The sequence below is a fragment of the Saccopteryx bilineata genome, chromosome 3, assembly GCF_036850765.1.
Source record: "Saccopteryx bilineata isolate mSacBil1 chromosome 3, mSacBil1_pri_phased_curated, whole genome shotgun sequence".
NCBI lineage: Eukaryota > Metazoa > Chordata > Mammalia > Chiroptera > Emballonuridae > Saccopteryx > Saccopteryx bilineata.
The window spans coordinates 212,216,240-212,232,387 of NC_089492.1; the positions used below are offsets into that span (position 1 = coordinate 212,216,240).

At 36.0% G+C, this 16,148-nt stretch overlaps 1 protein-coding gene across 3 annotated transcripts in view; it reads right to left on the reverse strand.

Moving 5' to 3' along the window:
- Positions 1 to 2,592: 2,592 nt before the first annotated feature.
- The window catches only part of HS2ST1 (heparan sulfate 2-O-sulfotransferase 1), a 225,236-nt gene continuing 211,680 nt past the window's right edge, over positions 2,593 to 16,148 (reverse strand). For 2 of the 3 annotated variants that reach the window (XM_066268730.1, XM_066268732.1), the window contains exons 4-7: positions 15,221 to 15,359; positions 9,384 to 9,481; positions 6,898 to 7,055; positions 2,593 to 5,893 (exon numbers count right to left, since the gene is read on the reverse strand). In XM_066268730.1, coding sequence (XP_066124827.1) covers positions 5,664 to 5,893; positions 6,898 to 7,055; positions 9,384 to 9,481; positions 15,221 to 15,359 — 625 coding nt within the window. In that variant the 3' untranslated portion in view covers positions 2,593 to 5,663. The remainder of the gene's footprint in view (positions 5,894 to 6,897; positions 7,056 to 9,383; positions 9,482 to 15,220; positions 15,360 to 16,148) is intronic. The other variant, XM_066268731.1, reaches the window with a different exon arrangement.

Here is a 16,148-nt window from a genome sequence, read left to right on the forward strand (position 1 = left end):
CTGTAAGATGATGTGGCAGCATGTGCACATGCGCAGATGATAATGTAACACAGTGTATATAGCGGAGCAGCCCATGGCCATGCCAGTCGAGATGTGGACGGTACAGAGGAAAGTTCAGTGTGTTCTGTGGCTCGCTAAATTTGAATCCGTGACCAAAGTGCAACGTGAATATCGGCACATTTATAACGAAGCGCCACCACATAGGAATAACATTACTCGGTGGGATAAGCAGTTGAAGGAAACCGGCAGTTCGGTGGAGAAACCCCGTTCTAGTAGGCCATCAGTCAGTGACGAGTCTGTAGAGGCTATACGGGATAGCTACCTAAGGAGCCCTAAAAAATCTGTGCGTGAGCCCACATTGAACTGCACTGAACAAGTGTGAAACTGGGAGAGTTTTCCTTTTATTTGGTGCAGATTTCACATTTCTATCGTCTTTTGTTTCTTTCCTGTGACTGGTCAAAAGTGCACCATAACTTTACGGACACACTGTATAATTATTAGAAATGTGTATTCTCAAAGAAATGTTATGGACATGTCTAAAACTATGCAATAAATAAATTTAATCAGATTAACTTTTTTCTTCCAAATGTCCTTTTTATTCTAAGTTGTTAGCCCTTTCCTCATTTCCTTGTTCCTTCCTATGAAGTGTATATGCTAGGTATACTTTGTAAATTTTCTATCTGAAATTTCAACACCAGTAATGAAGTACAAAGCAAAAAGCAGCACAAGCAAGCCAGTCTGGATAAAATACTGTCAAAAATTATCCAGAAAACCATTACAGAACAATAATAATGCCTACCTTTCTGGTGGTAATGATTTCTGAGAGTTAAGTTGATGACACTGAACACTGAGTCCACTTGGAAAATGTCCGCCAGCATCAGGCTCCAGAGGAAAATATGAAAACAGGACATCAGAACATTCCCCCCTTCCCACGGAATGTTTATTTTACAGCTTTTGCATCAGGTAATCAACTGAAACACTTCAACAACAGAAAGCTGGCAGAATGTTAAGGAAAAGGAGTGATTATCTCTCCAGCAGATGTGACAAAATGGTTTCAAGTTGGAAACATTATTGCATAAATGAATCAACCCAATGGGGGAGGGAGGAGAGAAGGGAGAGCGAGCAGAGACACAGCATGGGCAGAGCATCTTCCAACTCCGATTGTGAGGGGAAAAGGCACTATTTAGTTGTGTCTTTATAAAATCAAAATCAAAATATACAATTCATGTTTCTCAAAATTACATCCGACTCTGCTTTTAGACACTCACATACCCCTCAACAGAAAGCTACAGAAGCTGTCTATAACATCGGATAGATGGCACCTGTGTCTAAATCACAGGCTTACCAGAAAAATGTTTTAAAGACCATTACCACCCGGGTCCTTTTATAAATAGTACTGCAAAGGTCACAAAGCTGCATGAACTTAAATTACAGGATCAATCTGCCTGGCTGATCACTCATTTCAATCTCTCAAATTCCCACTCCAGGAAATCAGAAAGTGAGCTCCACTCTGGAGGGGCTGAACTGGCAGTGCGGCTGAAACAGGGCTGCTTTTCCCCGAGGAAGGCTGTGAGTAGTTCAGCTGGCATCAGGCAGCAACTCTGCATAGGGTAAATGGATGCAAGAATTTAACAGCGATTGCCCTGCTTCCTCTCAAACTAAACAGCACTAATTTATGAAGAGGCAAGTTTTCAAATCATAAATTAGAAGCACCTGGGCCTCTTAAAAGACAAACTTCCTAAAGGTTACAGTACCGGGTGCTTCTCACACGAAAGGATTTGAGGACCATACTTGTGTTTGACAATGATCGCTGGGAAAACCCAAATAGATGGCTTACACAGATGTTCTTTACGGAGAATTTAAATATAAATTAAAATACCAACTACACATTTGGGAACCAGCCTTTAGTTAAATTCTCTAGAGCTTTTAGAATTTTTATTTCATTTTATTAGAAAAAGAGAATCATTGTCTACAAACTATTTTTTTTCTAACTCTGTAAATACAATGAGCAAATCATCTGAAATATCAAAATATTGTTTATAAATCACTGATGGCACTAACAATTTTAAGGATTTTCAATAGGACATACATAGAGAAACAGTAGATTTCAAATTGTAGGCATTAACTGCATTGAAAGAATAGAAAATAAAATTTCAAGTTTAAAAGTCAGCAAGTTTGAGTTCTCTAATTTTCAATAATTTAAATCCAATCATCAGGAATTCAGAAGCACCCAGTATGTTCAGAGTTGCACAGATGAGTATGAATGACAGAAAAGTAATCCCCATGCAATATTTTAAGTGTTGCTATCAGATATATTTAAGTAATACTTTACAGATTAAAGCTGGTTGAAATAAAAATATATCCTCCCCATCACATTTTAACAGTCACAATAATTTATCAACAGTTGTCATTTCACAGCAATTAGAAAACAGGAGCTGATACAAGTTGAACAAAAAGGTACTTTTTCCTCTTTTAGAAAATAAACATATATAGATATATATATACACACACATACACACATAACATTATCTTTTAAAATTCAAAGTGGTTGATTTGCTTTTGTATTATAAAAAAAATTTTTTTCCGTGATCAAATTACTGAAAAAGCGCAAAAGCTAAAAAAAGAAAAACCACATTTGCCACTTAAAAAAATACATTATTGTCTGAGTGGTTCTATATATTTGATAATAAAGTTAGGTATCGTAAGGACTCTGCGTTTGTCAGACTCCTCGGCTGTCCTGGACCAGACGGAATTCAGTCTAACTCTTTCTCAGTCCCCAGGACGGTACTCCTAACCCACCCTAAAAGATGACAGAATACGCCCATGTTCTGAACTGTTAAACTGGGAACGAAAGCATGCCCACCTGGAAGCAATCTAAGTCATAAAAGTTTATGAATCTGTGGGAGAGACTGCCTGAATCAGAAAGCTATTCTTTGGATATAAGTTAGGAGCTTTTGGAAGTATACAAACTCTTTTAGAACACTAAAGTAAAAGATTCAAAAATGATTTGTCCATAAATAATGATCCTTTTCAGGGGTCTGTAAACTACAACCCCAGGTCCATATCTGGCATGTCACCTGTTTTTGTAATAAAGTTTTACTGGAACACAGTCATGCTCATTCATTTTTGTATTTTCTATGGATGCTTTTGTGCTAAAATGGCAGAGTTGAGTAGTTGTGACAGAGACCATATGGCACGCAAAGCCTAAAATATTTACTCTCTGGACCAGGCGTCCCCAAACTACGGCCGCGGGATCCGGCCCCCTGCCACACTTCCGGAAGGGGCACCTCTTTCATTGGTGGTCAGTGAGAGGAGCACTGTATGTGGCGGCCCTCCAACGGTCTGAGGGACAGTGAACTGGCCCCCTGTGTAAAAAGTTTGGGGACCCCTGCCTGGACCTTTATAGAAAACGTTTGCTGACCCCGGTCCAGTGCACTGCCTGCTACTCCAGTTATCTAGGAGACTGCGGCGGGGACTCCAAGAACAGCTGCACACGGGTCCTCAGCAGACACTGTCCAACGCCCCACCCTGAACTGCTGGTGCTTTCCTTTTGGGCAAGGAAATAATTTGTACATATTTTCAGCAAATATTTTGTAAAAGATAATAAATATACACAAAAAGGAAAGCCAAATCAGAAAAGTATGCCTGTCAATGTTCTCTCAATATTTTCCTATTATTGGGGGAAAGGGTACAAAAAATGATTCTGTCAACTTCCTTTACCTTTTAAAAAAATTTCCTAATAAATGTTTTTGGTAAATAGTACTCCCTCCTCACCTCCCATATAATTAATAACCATGAAAGCAACCTGCCTAAAATGCTTACATAATTTGGTGAGGCCTTCTTTGGGAATATTTATCTGAACTATACATATTAAAGATTATGCTTTTAGAAAAATGTTACTAGAATTCTTTATCTCTGTCACTCTATAAAAGGGAAGAAAGTAAAGAATGCACAGAAAATTAAACTCTGCAAAATATACTTTACAAACCAGAGGTATAAAACAACTACCATTTCTGAATGGTAATGTAAAAACAAATTTCCCCTGACCTGAGTCAGATAATGAAGTCTTTTTCAAACAGGGGACCTCCTGAACTCAAGCAGCTGCTCATGAATCTTTAAGAGTTCACAGGTGTTTCATATTTCAATAGTTGAAACTGGGAAGATAAAACACTGAGAAGATATTTATCAAACACAAATGTATAAAGATTAACTTTTTTCCCAACCAGCTTATAAGTGGACTTCCCCTTTCTTTTTTTAAAAAAATGAATGGTATGAAACTATAGGTTAATGATGTTTCCATAATACCTTACATTTATATAGCGCTTTACAATTTTCAAAGTGCTTTCACATGCCATCTCATTTAATCCTCACAACACCCTGCGAGGTAGGTACAGCAGGTATTATTACCCTCATTTGGAGATGAGGGAACTGAGGCAAAGAGAGGTTAAGTGACTGACCTAAAATCATACAGCTGATAAGTGGCAGAGCCTGGACCAGAAATCAATCTGACTCCTTGTCCAGTGCTCTTTCCACTATAACTACTGCCCCTACTTATGAATAATGTATTATGTATCAAAATCGAAAGGGTATTAAAATTAATTTCAGTGACTTCTTAAAGTTAAATGAGAAATACAAGAACAGTAGGTCTGATGGTTTTACTTGACATAATAAAATTGGTGCAAAACCACTTTTGTCTAATTACTTATAACCTTTTGGTCCAAATACATAAAATATGCAATATTTACAGCATTTTTCTTTTTTTCTTTGTAAATGCAATGCTTTAAAACACAATATAAAGCACCTTAGTAAAAATAGTCTACAAGTAAAAGCACAGAAGAAGTAGGAACACCCTCCCCATATCACAACTCACTGATGGAGTTACAATCTGGAGTCACCCATACCTGTGTACAGTTCACAAAGAGCCCATGGAGAAACAGATACTAAGCTGACTTTTTTTATATATATTAATGTGTGGAAGCCTTAACTAAAACTTTAGGCAAGGTCAACATTCTTTGAAGTGTTCCCCAATTTTAGATACTGGGGAAACAGGAATGAACAATACTGCTTTGACTTTTTTTACAGTATTAGTAATAGTTTAAATTGGCTTTTAACACTAATGACAATTAGTTTTAAAGGACATTAACATGAACTACATAAATACGGGCAATTCCAACTACAGCAGAGACAGTTCTTAGCAAACATGATCAAACATTCCAATAAATTTCATGAGACATGATTCACAAAAACAAAGCACACACTGCCCAACAGCTAATAACACCACTCAGCAGAGCTGTATAACCAAGTCTCCAGGTGAAGGTGGGGTAGCGAATGGACTCATCTTCGTTCATGGTTAGTTGAAAAAATGCTTTATCAAAAAACAGTATCAGAATTTTTTCTGAAATTGTATTTAGCCTTTTGATTAGAACTGCTATGTGTTTATTTTAGGTGATATGTAGGTTTTTCCCAGGCAAAAGGTTATAAGTCCCAGAAAAAAAAAAAAAAAGAACTTAAAACTTCTTAGCCCACTGACATCAGCCAGCATCTACTTCCTTGACGTTATTGTCTGTTTCCTACTTCAGCTCAATACAAATTGTAGCACTGAACACTAAGGTGAAGACAGTGTCAAAGTTTTAGTTCAACAACCTAATAGTCACACCACGTACTCAGTTCGATTTCGGATAAATCTTTTCATAGAAGAAATTCTGTGCGAGGATGTAGAGGTCTCCATCTTTTTCTCGTACAGCATGGGCTCTGATGAACTGGAACTGCTCGAGTGCAAATTCATAGAACTCGTTCTCCATTTTCCAAATGTCAGATTGCTGTAGTTTTGCAATGGTTTGTTTAGTGGGGAGTTTCTTCTCTGTGGTTTTCCTAAGATGAGATTTCTTTCCTACTTACAAAGGAAAAAAAGAAAAGGTAAGTAATTCTGAGAACATAGAAAAGACCAATGCCTCTTTATTTGAAAAGATGGTTTAAGTTAATATTGAAGGACAGGCAACATTTGTTTTGTATTATCACTCAGGCAAAAAAACCAGTGCCCTGATCATACTGAAACTGTGATTTATTCCTCAGTAATGTAAATCCTTAACCTGTTAAAGACTAAATGAGTTATCAATCAATGAAGTGTAGGCTGTCACAATACATGCTGTATTCGTAAGTGCTTTGACTAGTACATTTCTGGAAATATGATAAAATATCTATTTCCAACCTTAATACTAATTTCTCATTACCTATGCTCCATATAATTGCATGTTAGAAACTAGGTCATTATGTACCCTAGGAAGAGAGGTCCTATGACTGTATCTTACCAGATAATGGCAAAACAACAAACATACAAAAATCATACAAACAAAAACGACACAAAAATTAAAAAAAGAAAAGAAATTAAACCACCCAAGGTAGACTGGACCAACACAGTCATGTTCAGATGTGAAAGAGTGTCAAGGCTACCCTACCAACGCACACCTTTAGGGGGACTATACCAGACATAGCACATGATAGTCATTATGAAAATGACCGAGTCTTACTGTCCCACCTCTACTCTAAATGGCATTTAGCAGGTCTGACGGCAGCACACAGTCATAATGTTAGGTATCCAGAATTATTAAACATTACACATTTGTATGACTGGTTCTATAGTTTGTATTTTTCCACTATTCTAACAATGCCTTCTAATTACCACCTAATACATGTTGATTCATTTTGAAAATATTTATTGAACACCATCTGTGTGCCAGGAATTGTTTTGTATTAAACATGGTGAAGAGAAACAGACAATTTATCTGCCTTTCTGGAGTTATTTCTTGTACTTTATTCAAGAAACTTCAAATATACGTATTTTTCAACTTGCAAATGAAGAAATTAGGACAGCTTTGAAAGAACCCATTGTTTATATACCTGTGCGGTAGAGCTCTGTAGCACCCCTGAAGAACCGGGGCAAAGCTGCCTCCAACAACATGATAAAGTCTTCAAGCTCTTCAGTAACTCCCACCAGAAAGTACTCGTTAATTAGGTTATACTTGGCTTGATCCATAGCCCACCTGCTTCCCACATTCCTAAAACCAAGACAGAAATCAAGAACCTGGTTGTTCAATCTGCTAAGTATATGTCATGCCTTTCCCACTGTATATTATGGGAAAAAATGGATAAACACATGTCTGCCCAAAGTCTTAATATTCTTTTATTAATTTTTTGAGAGGCACACCTGTTTTTAATTTCCTTTGCATCTATCCCCAGTTTCTGTTCAACTACACAGTGCTAACTCAGACTTAACAGTGAGCTTAATATTAACAAGGTTTAGTTTGAGGGCAGTTAAAAAAAAGTATATATACAACATATACTTCTCTTATCTGATTTAGTGTAAGTGCATTTAATTTTTTTTAAAACTAAACTAACCTTGTTCATTTTAAAAGCTCTCTAGTAAGGTCTAAGTAATTTGTGTGTAGTGCTTATCTTAATTTAATTTGTGGGCTTAGGTTTTTCTGTCATTTCTGAGGAACAGAAGTAGATAGAAATAGCTCTGCTAGGAATCTTTCACTATTTATATTGCCAGCTAAAATTCTTTTTAAGTCCTTTTTGGCACCGATATTCCCTAACCCAAATTTCAGCTGTCTTTAAGCAGTGTGATATTAAGCCAGTGACTTTATCTTTCTAACTTTGTTTTCTTAACCATTAAAAAGCTGTGGCAAGGGGTGAGGAAGAATAAATTAGTTTATTTCTAAGGTCCCTCCAAGTTTTGTGAATCTGTAAAACATACTTAAGGAGTTCAATTTTAGTGCTGGCTGGGCAGCTCACAGTGTTGTCCTAATACACCAAGGTTGTGGGCTCAATCTCTGCTCAGGGCACATATAAGAATCAACCAATAAATGCATAAATAAGTGGAACAACAAATTGATGTTTCTCAAATCAATAAATAAATAAATTAAAAAAAAACTTCAATTAAAATCTCCCCTATAATGCCCAATAGAGCAATACTCCATTGTTTTAAGGTAGAGGCTGGCAAAATTTCTATTAAAAGCCACAAGTAAGTATCTTAGGTTTTGCAGGCTGTATAGTCTTGGTCACAATTACTTAATTCTGCTCTTACAGCATAAAAAGAGCCATTGACAATAAGTAAACAAATGAATGGCTGTGTCCCAGTAAAACTTTGTAAAAACAGGTGATGGGCCAAATTTGGTCTCCAGGTTGTAATTTGCTAATCCCTGTTGTATGATTAGGAACTAAAACATTCTTCCTGTCCTTCTAATTCTTCTTACGCTATTATTCTTTGATATAGTCTATTGTGTAGGACTTTAAAGTTCACAGTAATCAAATAATATATCTCAAATAATGAAGAAAATAAGACATTCCTTGCACTTCATATGGTTTCAAGAAAGATACTAACCTTCAAAGTGTCCCTGTTTCTTCAACTTCTATTAAAATTACTGATTAGATCAAATGAAGACATACCATTATTTTTACAAACTGAAAACTCAGCACATTCTGAGGAAATAAACTTTATAAAAGATAAAATATCTTGCCTGACCAGGCAGTAGCACAGTGGATAGAGAGTTGAACTGGGACACAGAGGACCCAGGTTGAAACCCCGAGGTCACCGGCTTGAGCATGGGCTCATCTGGCTTGAATATGGGCTCACCAGCTTGAGCACGCGGTCACTGGCTTGAGCGTGGAATCAGAGACGTGACCCCATGGTCACTAGCTTGAGCCCAAAGGTCGCTGGCTTGAACCCCAAGGTCGCTGACTTGAGCAAGGGGTCACTCACTCTACTGTAGCCCCTCAATCAAGGCACATATAAAAAAGCAATCAGTGAACAACTAAGGTGCTGCAATGAAGAATTGATGCTTCTTATCTCTCTCCCTTCCTGTGTCTGTTCCTATGTCCCTCTCTGTTTTTGTAAAAAAAAAAAAAAAGATAAAATACATTTTCTACCTCATTATTTATTAGCACACTAAACCACAACCCTAACCTTCTCTCAAAGTCAAAATCAGTTTAATAGTAAAACCAGGTGAATAACTTACCCAGTAGAAAAAAAGTCCTACTTGATCTAACATGAATGGCTAAAACAGTTAAGCTTAGGGGAAAATAAGACTTATGAAATGATCCCTGACCTTTAATTAAGAGCTCAGCTGAAATGCAGCAAAACACGTAACACTAAAAGCAAACAAAAAATTCAAAAACCAGCATCTGAGAAAACATTGCAAGGACATTATAGAGGAAGAATCTTTTTAATGCACTTAAAGGTAACCACAAACCTAGGTACTATTTAATTACATGCTATTTTTCACTAATTTCCTTACACTTAACCCTTGACTAACCCATCCACACTCCTGAATTACAGGTTCCAGAGATCAAGAAGAAGATCATAAGCTAACGTCTCTCCCTACCAGCATTCCGAGCTGTGGCCGCAGAAGAACGGGATTTGAAGCCAGAGCTTCTCTGGAGCACAGTCGGAGCCGCCCTCAGCTACACACTCATCAAAGGTCTGGAACAAAGACAAAGCAGCACAGGTAAGCCATCAACCCGTCTCACCTACCAAATATCTTCATGTGGTCAGTTATTAAATAAGTAGGTGGCAGTGGGTCTCCATTCAGCGAGATACTGAATTAAAGGGATAGGGATGCTATTAATACTTACCTGATATACTGAGGAAAGTTAAACATGGGTTTTTTTTAAGTCTTTGTTTTATGTTAATGTTTATATCAGTTCATTTACTATATGAACGGACACACCCTCAGATAAAAATCTGTCCTTGAAAATAAGTACTGGTTTGTATTAAATTAGTGTACTTATACTTTCTAATCCCTCACTAAATAAAACAAGGCTAAAGATACTATCATTTCTTTATAATCATTTGTGAAATATAATCATTTGAAAACAATATAAAGTAGGACTACACTTGTCTTTTTTTCCTTTCCTCATTAAAATGAGCAAAAAATCATTGTACAAAGCAGAAATGACCTTAGATACTTATGTCTTGCATGTGTTCCAAATGCATCTTACTGAGTTAATTACAAGGGAAAGTGACAGCCTACATATGTAAAATTACTCAATTTCACTTTCTTGAGTACTTACTATCTGTCAGAAGCATTTTAAGTATAGGAATTATCTTTCTAAATGATATAATATTGAGATACCAGAGAACAAACTTGGGAGCTGTGATTGTTGCAAGACATCTACAAATACCACTCGTTATTTCTGAGAAGAGGAAGTACGTAGATGTAGAAAGAGTATTCCTGTGGAGTCAGGGCTCCTGACTTTGTAGACCCAGGTTCTTTTGTTTCAGAAGCTTAGCATCTACTCTTATTCCTCTGCCAAATGTTTGATTAGACAATAGAAAAGTAGAAATATAGTTTGGGTTTTCACCTCTTTTACAATTCTTTCTTATTATCTGGGGGAGGTGTTTCGCTTCCACCCACTAAAAGAAACAACCTAAACACGACAAGAAAGATGTAGAGAAAAAAAGAAAAACAACTCTGAATAATCAAAAATTTGTGAACATATATCAGCGTGTCAGATCTTAGCATATTAACAGAATCGCCCGTTTCTATATAAATATTTGAATACAGTGAACCAAGTATGTCCTAGTAAGAGAAACTAAATTAAGTCAACTCAGTACCTTTCCTACTACACACAATTTGATGAATCAATACACTGAGATCTTAAGATGAACTGCTGTGCTGACTCTAACAGTGACATCAGCAGTTGGGCTTTTCCTATCACAGAAGATGGTCACTCAAATGCCTGGTCACCAAAAATTTCTGTTTTGCTAACTCCTATTAGCCTTCTCCTTACATTTTGGTCACATCCCAGAAATAGGGCTTTCTATAAATAAATAAATATTTTTTCTTATAAAATTTCAAGTCCTCAAAATAAAAAGCAATACAAATGAAATAAAAACACTCCAGACTCTTCCACACTCACAAAAACCACCAGAAAAACCAGTTATGATTAGTTTTTTTCACTTAAAAACCACTTACGGTTTTTAGAAAGAGCAATTCTTTGTGAACTAGACACAAATGTTTTTAAAAGCATGAAATATCAAAATATTCTTGAGACCATTTAGATTATTAGTTTATATATTTAATTCCTAAAAATTGAAGGTTAAAGGAATTAAACAAAATTTGATGCTTGATAGTAATGGCAATTATATTGACATTAAACCCTCTTCTGAAAATGATTTTGCTTCATACTTTATACAGAAAACTGAAGCTAAACGTGAGCTCCCTCAACTTCCTGCTTAGATAGAAGTTGATCTGCATCTGCAGCCCCCTACTGACCTCACTGTAGAGAGACATTTCCTTCTCCTATCTTTGAACACCAGTCTCACCCCTTCTGAGACCCTGCTCCATCAATTTTTCTCCAGGTCCTGTCTGATCACCCCTTGCTGCCTACAGAGACATTAATATGTCCACATGTCTGTTATCTTAAAAAAATTTTCCTGATTTTTTTTTGTTCCTTTCAAAGCCAAACTTCTATTTTAGGAGTAGTTTTTCCTCACGGTAGGTCTTCATTTATCTCTCAGTTGCTTCTCAACCCTTTGGATTCCACTTACACTCCTTCCTCAGACATCCCTAATGAACTTGCCATTGACAAATCAAAGAGACAGATTTCAATCCTCAATTAACTAACCTCTTTGCAATTGAAATGATTTTTCTACCCATTTCAAGGACTTGCCAGGTTTGTCTTCTGATTCTCTGACGTCAGTCTCCTTGGCACTCCGCTCTTTAAATGCTGGCATTCCCCAGAGCTACGTATCTGCACCCCCCTTTCTTCTTCCTTTTTCATTTGATCCCCTTTACATACCCTGTGTATTCCAACTGCAATTTCCTTGTTTCAGCTTCCATCTAATGATAATGACTCTCAAATCTATGATTTAGTTGAGACCTATTTTTGAGGTACAAATACAATTTCTAGTGGATATCTCCATCTATTTATTTATTTATTTATTTATTTATTTATTTATTTTTTATCTCCATCTATTTATACATGACTAAAAATAATGTCCAATATCATCTCTTTCTTCAACTCTGTTACTACTGACTTTTCCTTCTGTTTTCTCCCACCTATAGTCCAATGAGAAACCTGGGAAGAAGACAGGTCAAGGATGACTCTGAGTTTCACACCTTTTACCGAGGTAGAGAAAACTGGTCTACAATGAAAAGTTACCAAACCTGTAAATATGTCAATTGCAAAGATATTCTATTGCTTTCCTGTAGTGCTTCTCACATAGTAGATACTTTCTAAGTAAATAGTAAGTTCTTAAATGCCTTTGTGAAACAATAAAATTCATGTTCAATAAGCAAACCATTGTCAAGGAATTGTGAATTGCTAAGGACTATGAAAGCAGTATTTTGTGAGCCAATGGTAAGATCAGGTAGTGCTAAGTATGGATTCCTTTCAACTTTATGTATTATCTTTTATAAATTAACATACAGACAGTCTGAGGTAGTATATATTAAATTCATTATAATTCCTATAGCTGTTGATAAGCCTAGTTAATTTGAAGAAATACAAAGGACCTGGCTGGTTGGATCAGTGGTATAGCATCGACCCAGTGTGTGAAAGTCCCGGGTTCAGGTCAGGGCACACAGAAGCGACCATCTTTTTCTCCACCCCTCCTTCTCCCCATACTCTCTTAAACTCTCTCTTCCCCTTCCACATCCATGGATCAATTGGTTACAGTGCACTGGCCCTAGATGGTCAGAGCATTGCCCTGCCAGGGGCTTGCCAGGTAGATTCGGGTTGGGATGCATATGAGAGTCTGTCTCTCTGTCTCCCCTCCTATCACTTAAAAAAATATATACAAAGAGCAATTGAGGTAGAAACTGGGATCACTGGGACCAACGAGTACTTCTTAACATAAATTGATTCTTCTTTAGATTGTTATTTAGAGCACGTAGCTACTTACTCTTTCTGTAAGTATAAACCCCTTGATGTGCTATTAATAAAAATAATAAAAAGTGTTTAATAATCTATAGGGCATGACAAAGTTAAAATCATACAAAATAAATATTGACATATTTAGAAAATGTGAGTGATGAGATTTATCAGTGCAGTTAATACTACTTAAAAAACATTAAGAAGGTCTATGCTGAAAGAAAGACTCCTCTGAGTCAACTATGGCTATTCAAACTTAGTATTTGGTAGACATTTTCTCAAAATGAACAAGTATGCCTGCCTGTCACCTGAAAATGAACAAGTATGCCTGCCTGACATCTGGAAATGTTGGAAGACATCTTTAATTCTTACAACTGGGGTGTATGTGGGTAGGATGTTACTGGGTAGAGGTCAGAGATATTGGTAAATATCCTACAACATGGCAGCCCTCCACACAAAGAATTACTTGGCCTAAAACAACAACAGCATCAAGGCTGAGAAACGCTGTGATAGCCAGTGATAAAAGTTAAGCTTTCAAGCAAAAAAAAAAAAATTTGGAAAATGTGACCAGCCACTATAAGTTTGATTTTCCCCAATACTTAAAAGAGTTTTCTGATGAGATCAGTGGTGATATTAATGAATGTGAATTTTTGATACTGTATAATAAAATGTGTCAACATTTGGAATGTCCATATATCATTGATCCAAATAACCAATGCATGATGTTACAAAATTATGCTTAGCTAAAAATCCATTCAAAGTGTAAAATATAGCAATGGATGTTAGTATAACAGAGCATAATGAATTCACTGCTATGGCTTCAGATTCTACAGTTCAACAATTTCAAGAAATGCTTTGCCAAGTTTTAGTGTAGTATTAAAGAAGAATATCCATGGTTTTCTGAAAAGGATACTGAAATCCTCCCCTTTCCAATTATGTATCTGTGTAAAGCTGGATTTTCTTTATACACTTAAACCAAAAGAACTGGTTAAATTAAACTGACTGATTCAGCAGCAGATATGAAAATCCAGCTCTCCTTATTAAACTAGATGTTTTTAAAATTTGCAAAAATGTAAGATGTCACACTTTTTACATCTTTGGAAATGGTTATTTGCATAAAAATATTTATGTTACCATATGATAGGTTTCTTAGTGTGATTTTTAAGTTAATTAATATTTTAAAAAGTTTTCATTTATCGGTAAATTTAATGATATTGGTAAATATCAGTAAATATACAAAAACAAAGCTCTTTGGTGGTCTTCAATAATTTTTTAAGAGTAAATGAGTTCTAAGACTAAATATTTGAGGACCACTGATTTATCTACATACCTCTTCAATGCTGACCTTTGGATAATTTAATATCCCTATTTTCCAGGTCCTGGGCAGAGTTAAATACCAGGGAAACAAAGATGAATGAAATAAAGCTCCTGCTTTAGGAAGTTTACAGTCTTTTGGAGAAGACATATCTGCAAACATATAATTTAAATATCACAAAATAAATGCTTAAAAAAGAGATATAAATGGAGCCTTACGGGAGCCTTGAAAGGGACATTCCTAACTGCCTGAGGCACCAGAAAAGACTTGGTGAAAGAGATAACATTTGAGCTGGAATTGATAGGCAGAAGAAGAATTTTCCAGAACGAAGGAAAGACATTCTGAATATAGGGAACAACACAACAGAAACATAAAGTGGTAATTCTGGACGGCAGGGACATTTTACGTGGCTGAAGCGCTGGGTGCCTGAAAGAAACTGGGCAGGTCTCAGACTGTGTCAGATTTGTCTCCTCTGTCTTGGGCAATCCTGTGAGCCATTAGGTTCCAGTAAAGTTCCACCAGAAAAGTTGACAAATCAGTTTGGTTTCTTAGAAAAAACAAGCCTGCTGCTCGTTTGGAGGATACACATAAATAGAGAACAGCCCAGTACTGAGCCTGCTAATAAGGGCTCCATTGAGTCACTATTCTCTCCTATTTAAACACACAAAACAGAAGATGCTTTAGCAAAATAGTGTCCCTGATGATCACCAAGACTAAGAGAACCAAAGTACGTACACAGACACATCATATTAATGAATAATTATAATGGTCTCATAGAATATTGTTAATCATATAATAACTATCAATATAATAAAACAAATTTCAGCACTGGAACGTAAGTAAAATGAAAAGTTATGTATACTCCAAAATATCAATAAGAGTTTTACTTCTCCTTCTTTATACTTTTGGGCTCTTTTCAAAATTTCAATAATAAGAAAATAGTACATTTATAAGCAACCATACATTTTAAAAGCACATTGTTCATTGCATTTCATAAACAATTAATAAAAATCTTAAAACTAAGTTTACCTTTTTGTCTCCTTGTTTTCGTCTTCTTAACCCTGGTCTATAATCATCTCCAAATCTCAGGAAGTAATAGTAAGAAACTAGCCTCTCAATAGGATCCCTTATGACATTAATGTAAATTGGCTTCTTTTTCACACCAAATCTGAAATAGAACAAAACTTAAAAAAGTGAAATTGACATTTTTACTCTATTTAGGGGTGACCCAAAATTATAAGTTTAAGGTATTGATTCCATATGAAAAGAACATGAATTAATTTAAATAAAATATACTGTGTGAAGATTAGAATAAATAAATAAGAAATAGAAATGTAAAAATCATGGCTGAAGATAGAGAAGGGAAAAATAAAAAAATAATTGAAAATTTTACCAACAAAATTACATAAAACGTTTTAATTTTATGCGGCAATGATTTCTCATTTCTGGTCCACCAAACCAGATAAATATTATTAATGGATACAGCATAAGTCCACACAAGTGTGACCGTTTGAGTCTGCTTTCTACTATTGCTGATTTTAAAGACAAGACAGAAGTGACAGGTATGTTTTCAGCATCATTTCCTCTTAGAATGCATTGAAGGAATACAGGCTCTTACATTAGCAACCTTAGGATTAGCAGACCCTAGAATTGTCTAGCTGGCTCCCTATTTTGATATCCTCAATTGTCCCAGTCTTGAAACCTTAGTGTTATCTTGACTCTTCACTTTCCTTTATTCTTCATTTAGTACAGTTACCAAGTCCTTTGATCTTTTTTTTTTTCTTTTAGGTTTTCTTTCTTTGTTGATGATTCCTTTCCCTTTCCCTGTTCTCTCCCCAGGTCACTTGCTTAGATTACTGAAATAACCTAGCTGGTTTTCTTCCATCCAGTCTCTCTCCCTTTCAATCTTCTTTCCATACCAATGCTCAACTGATATTCCTAAAACACCACTTGTTGG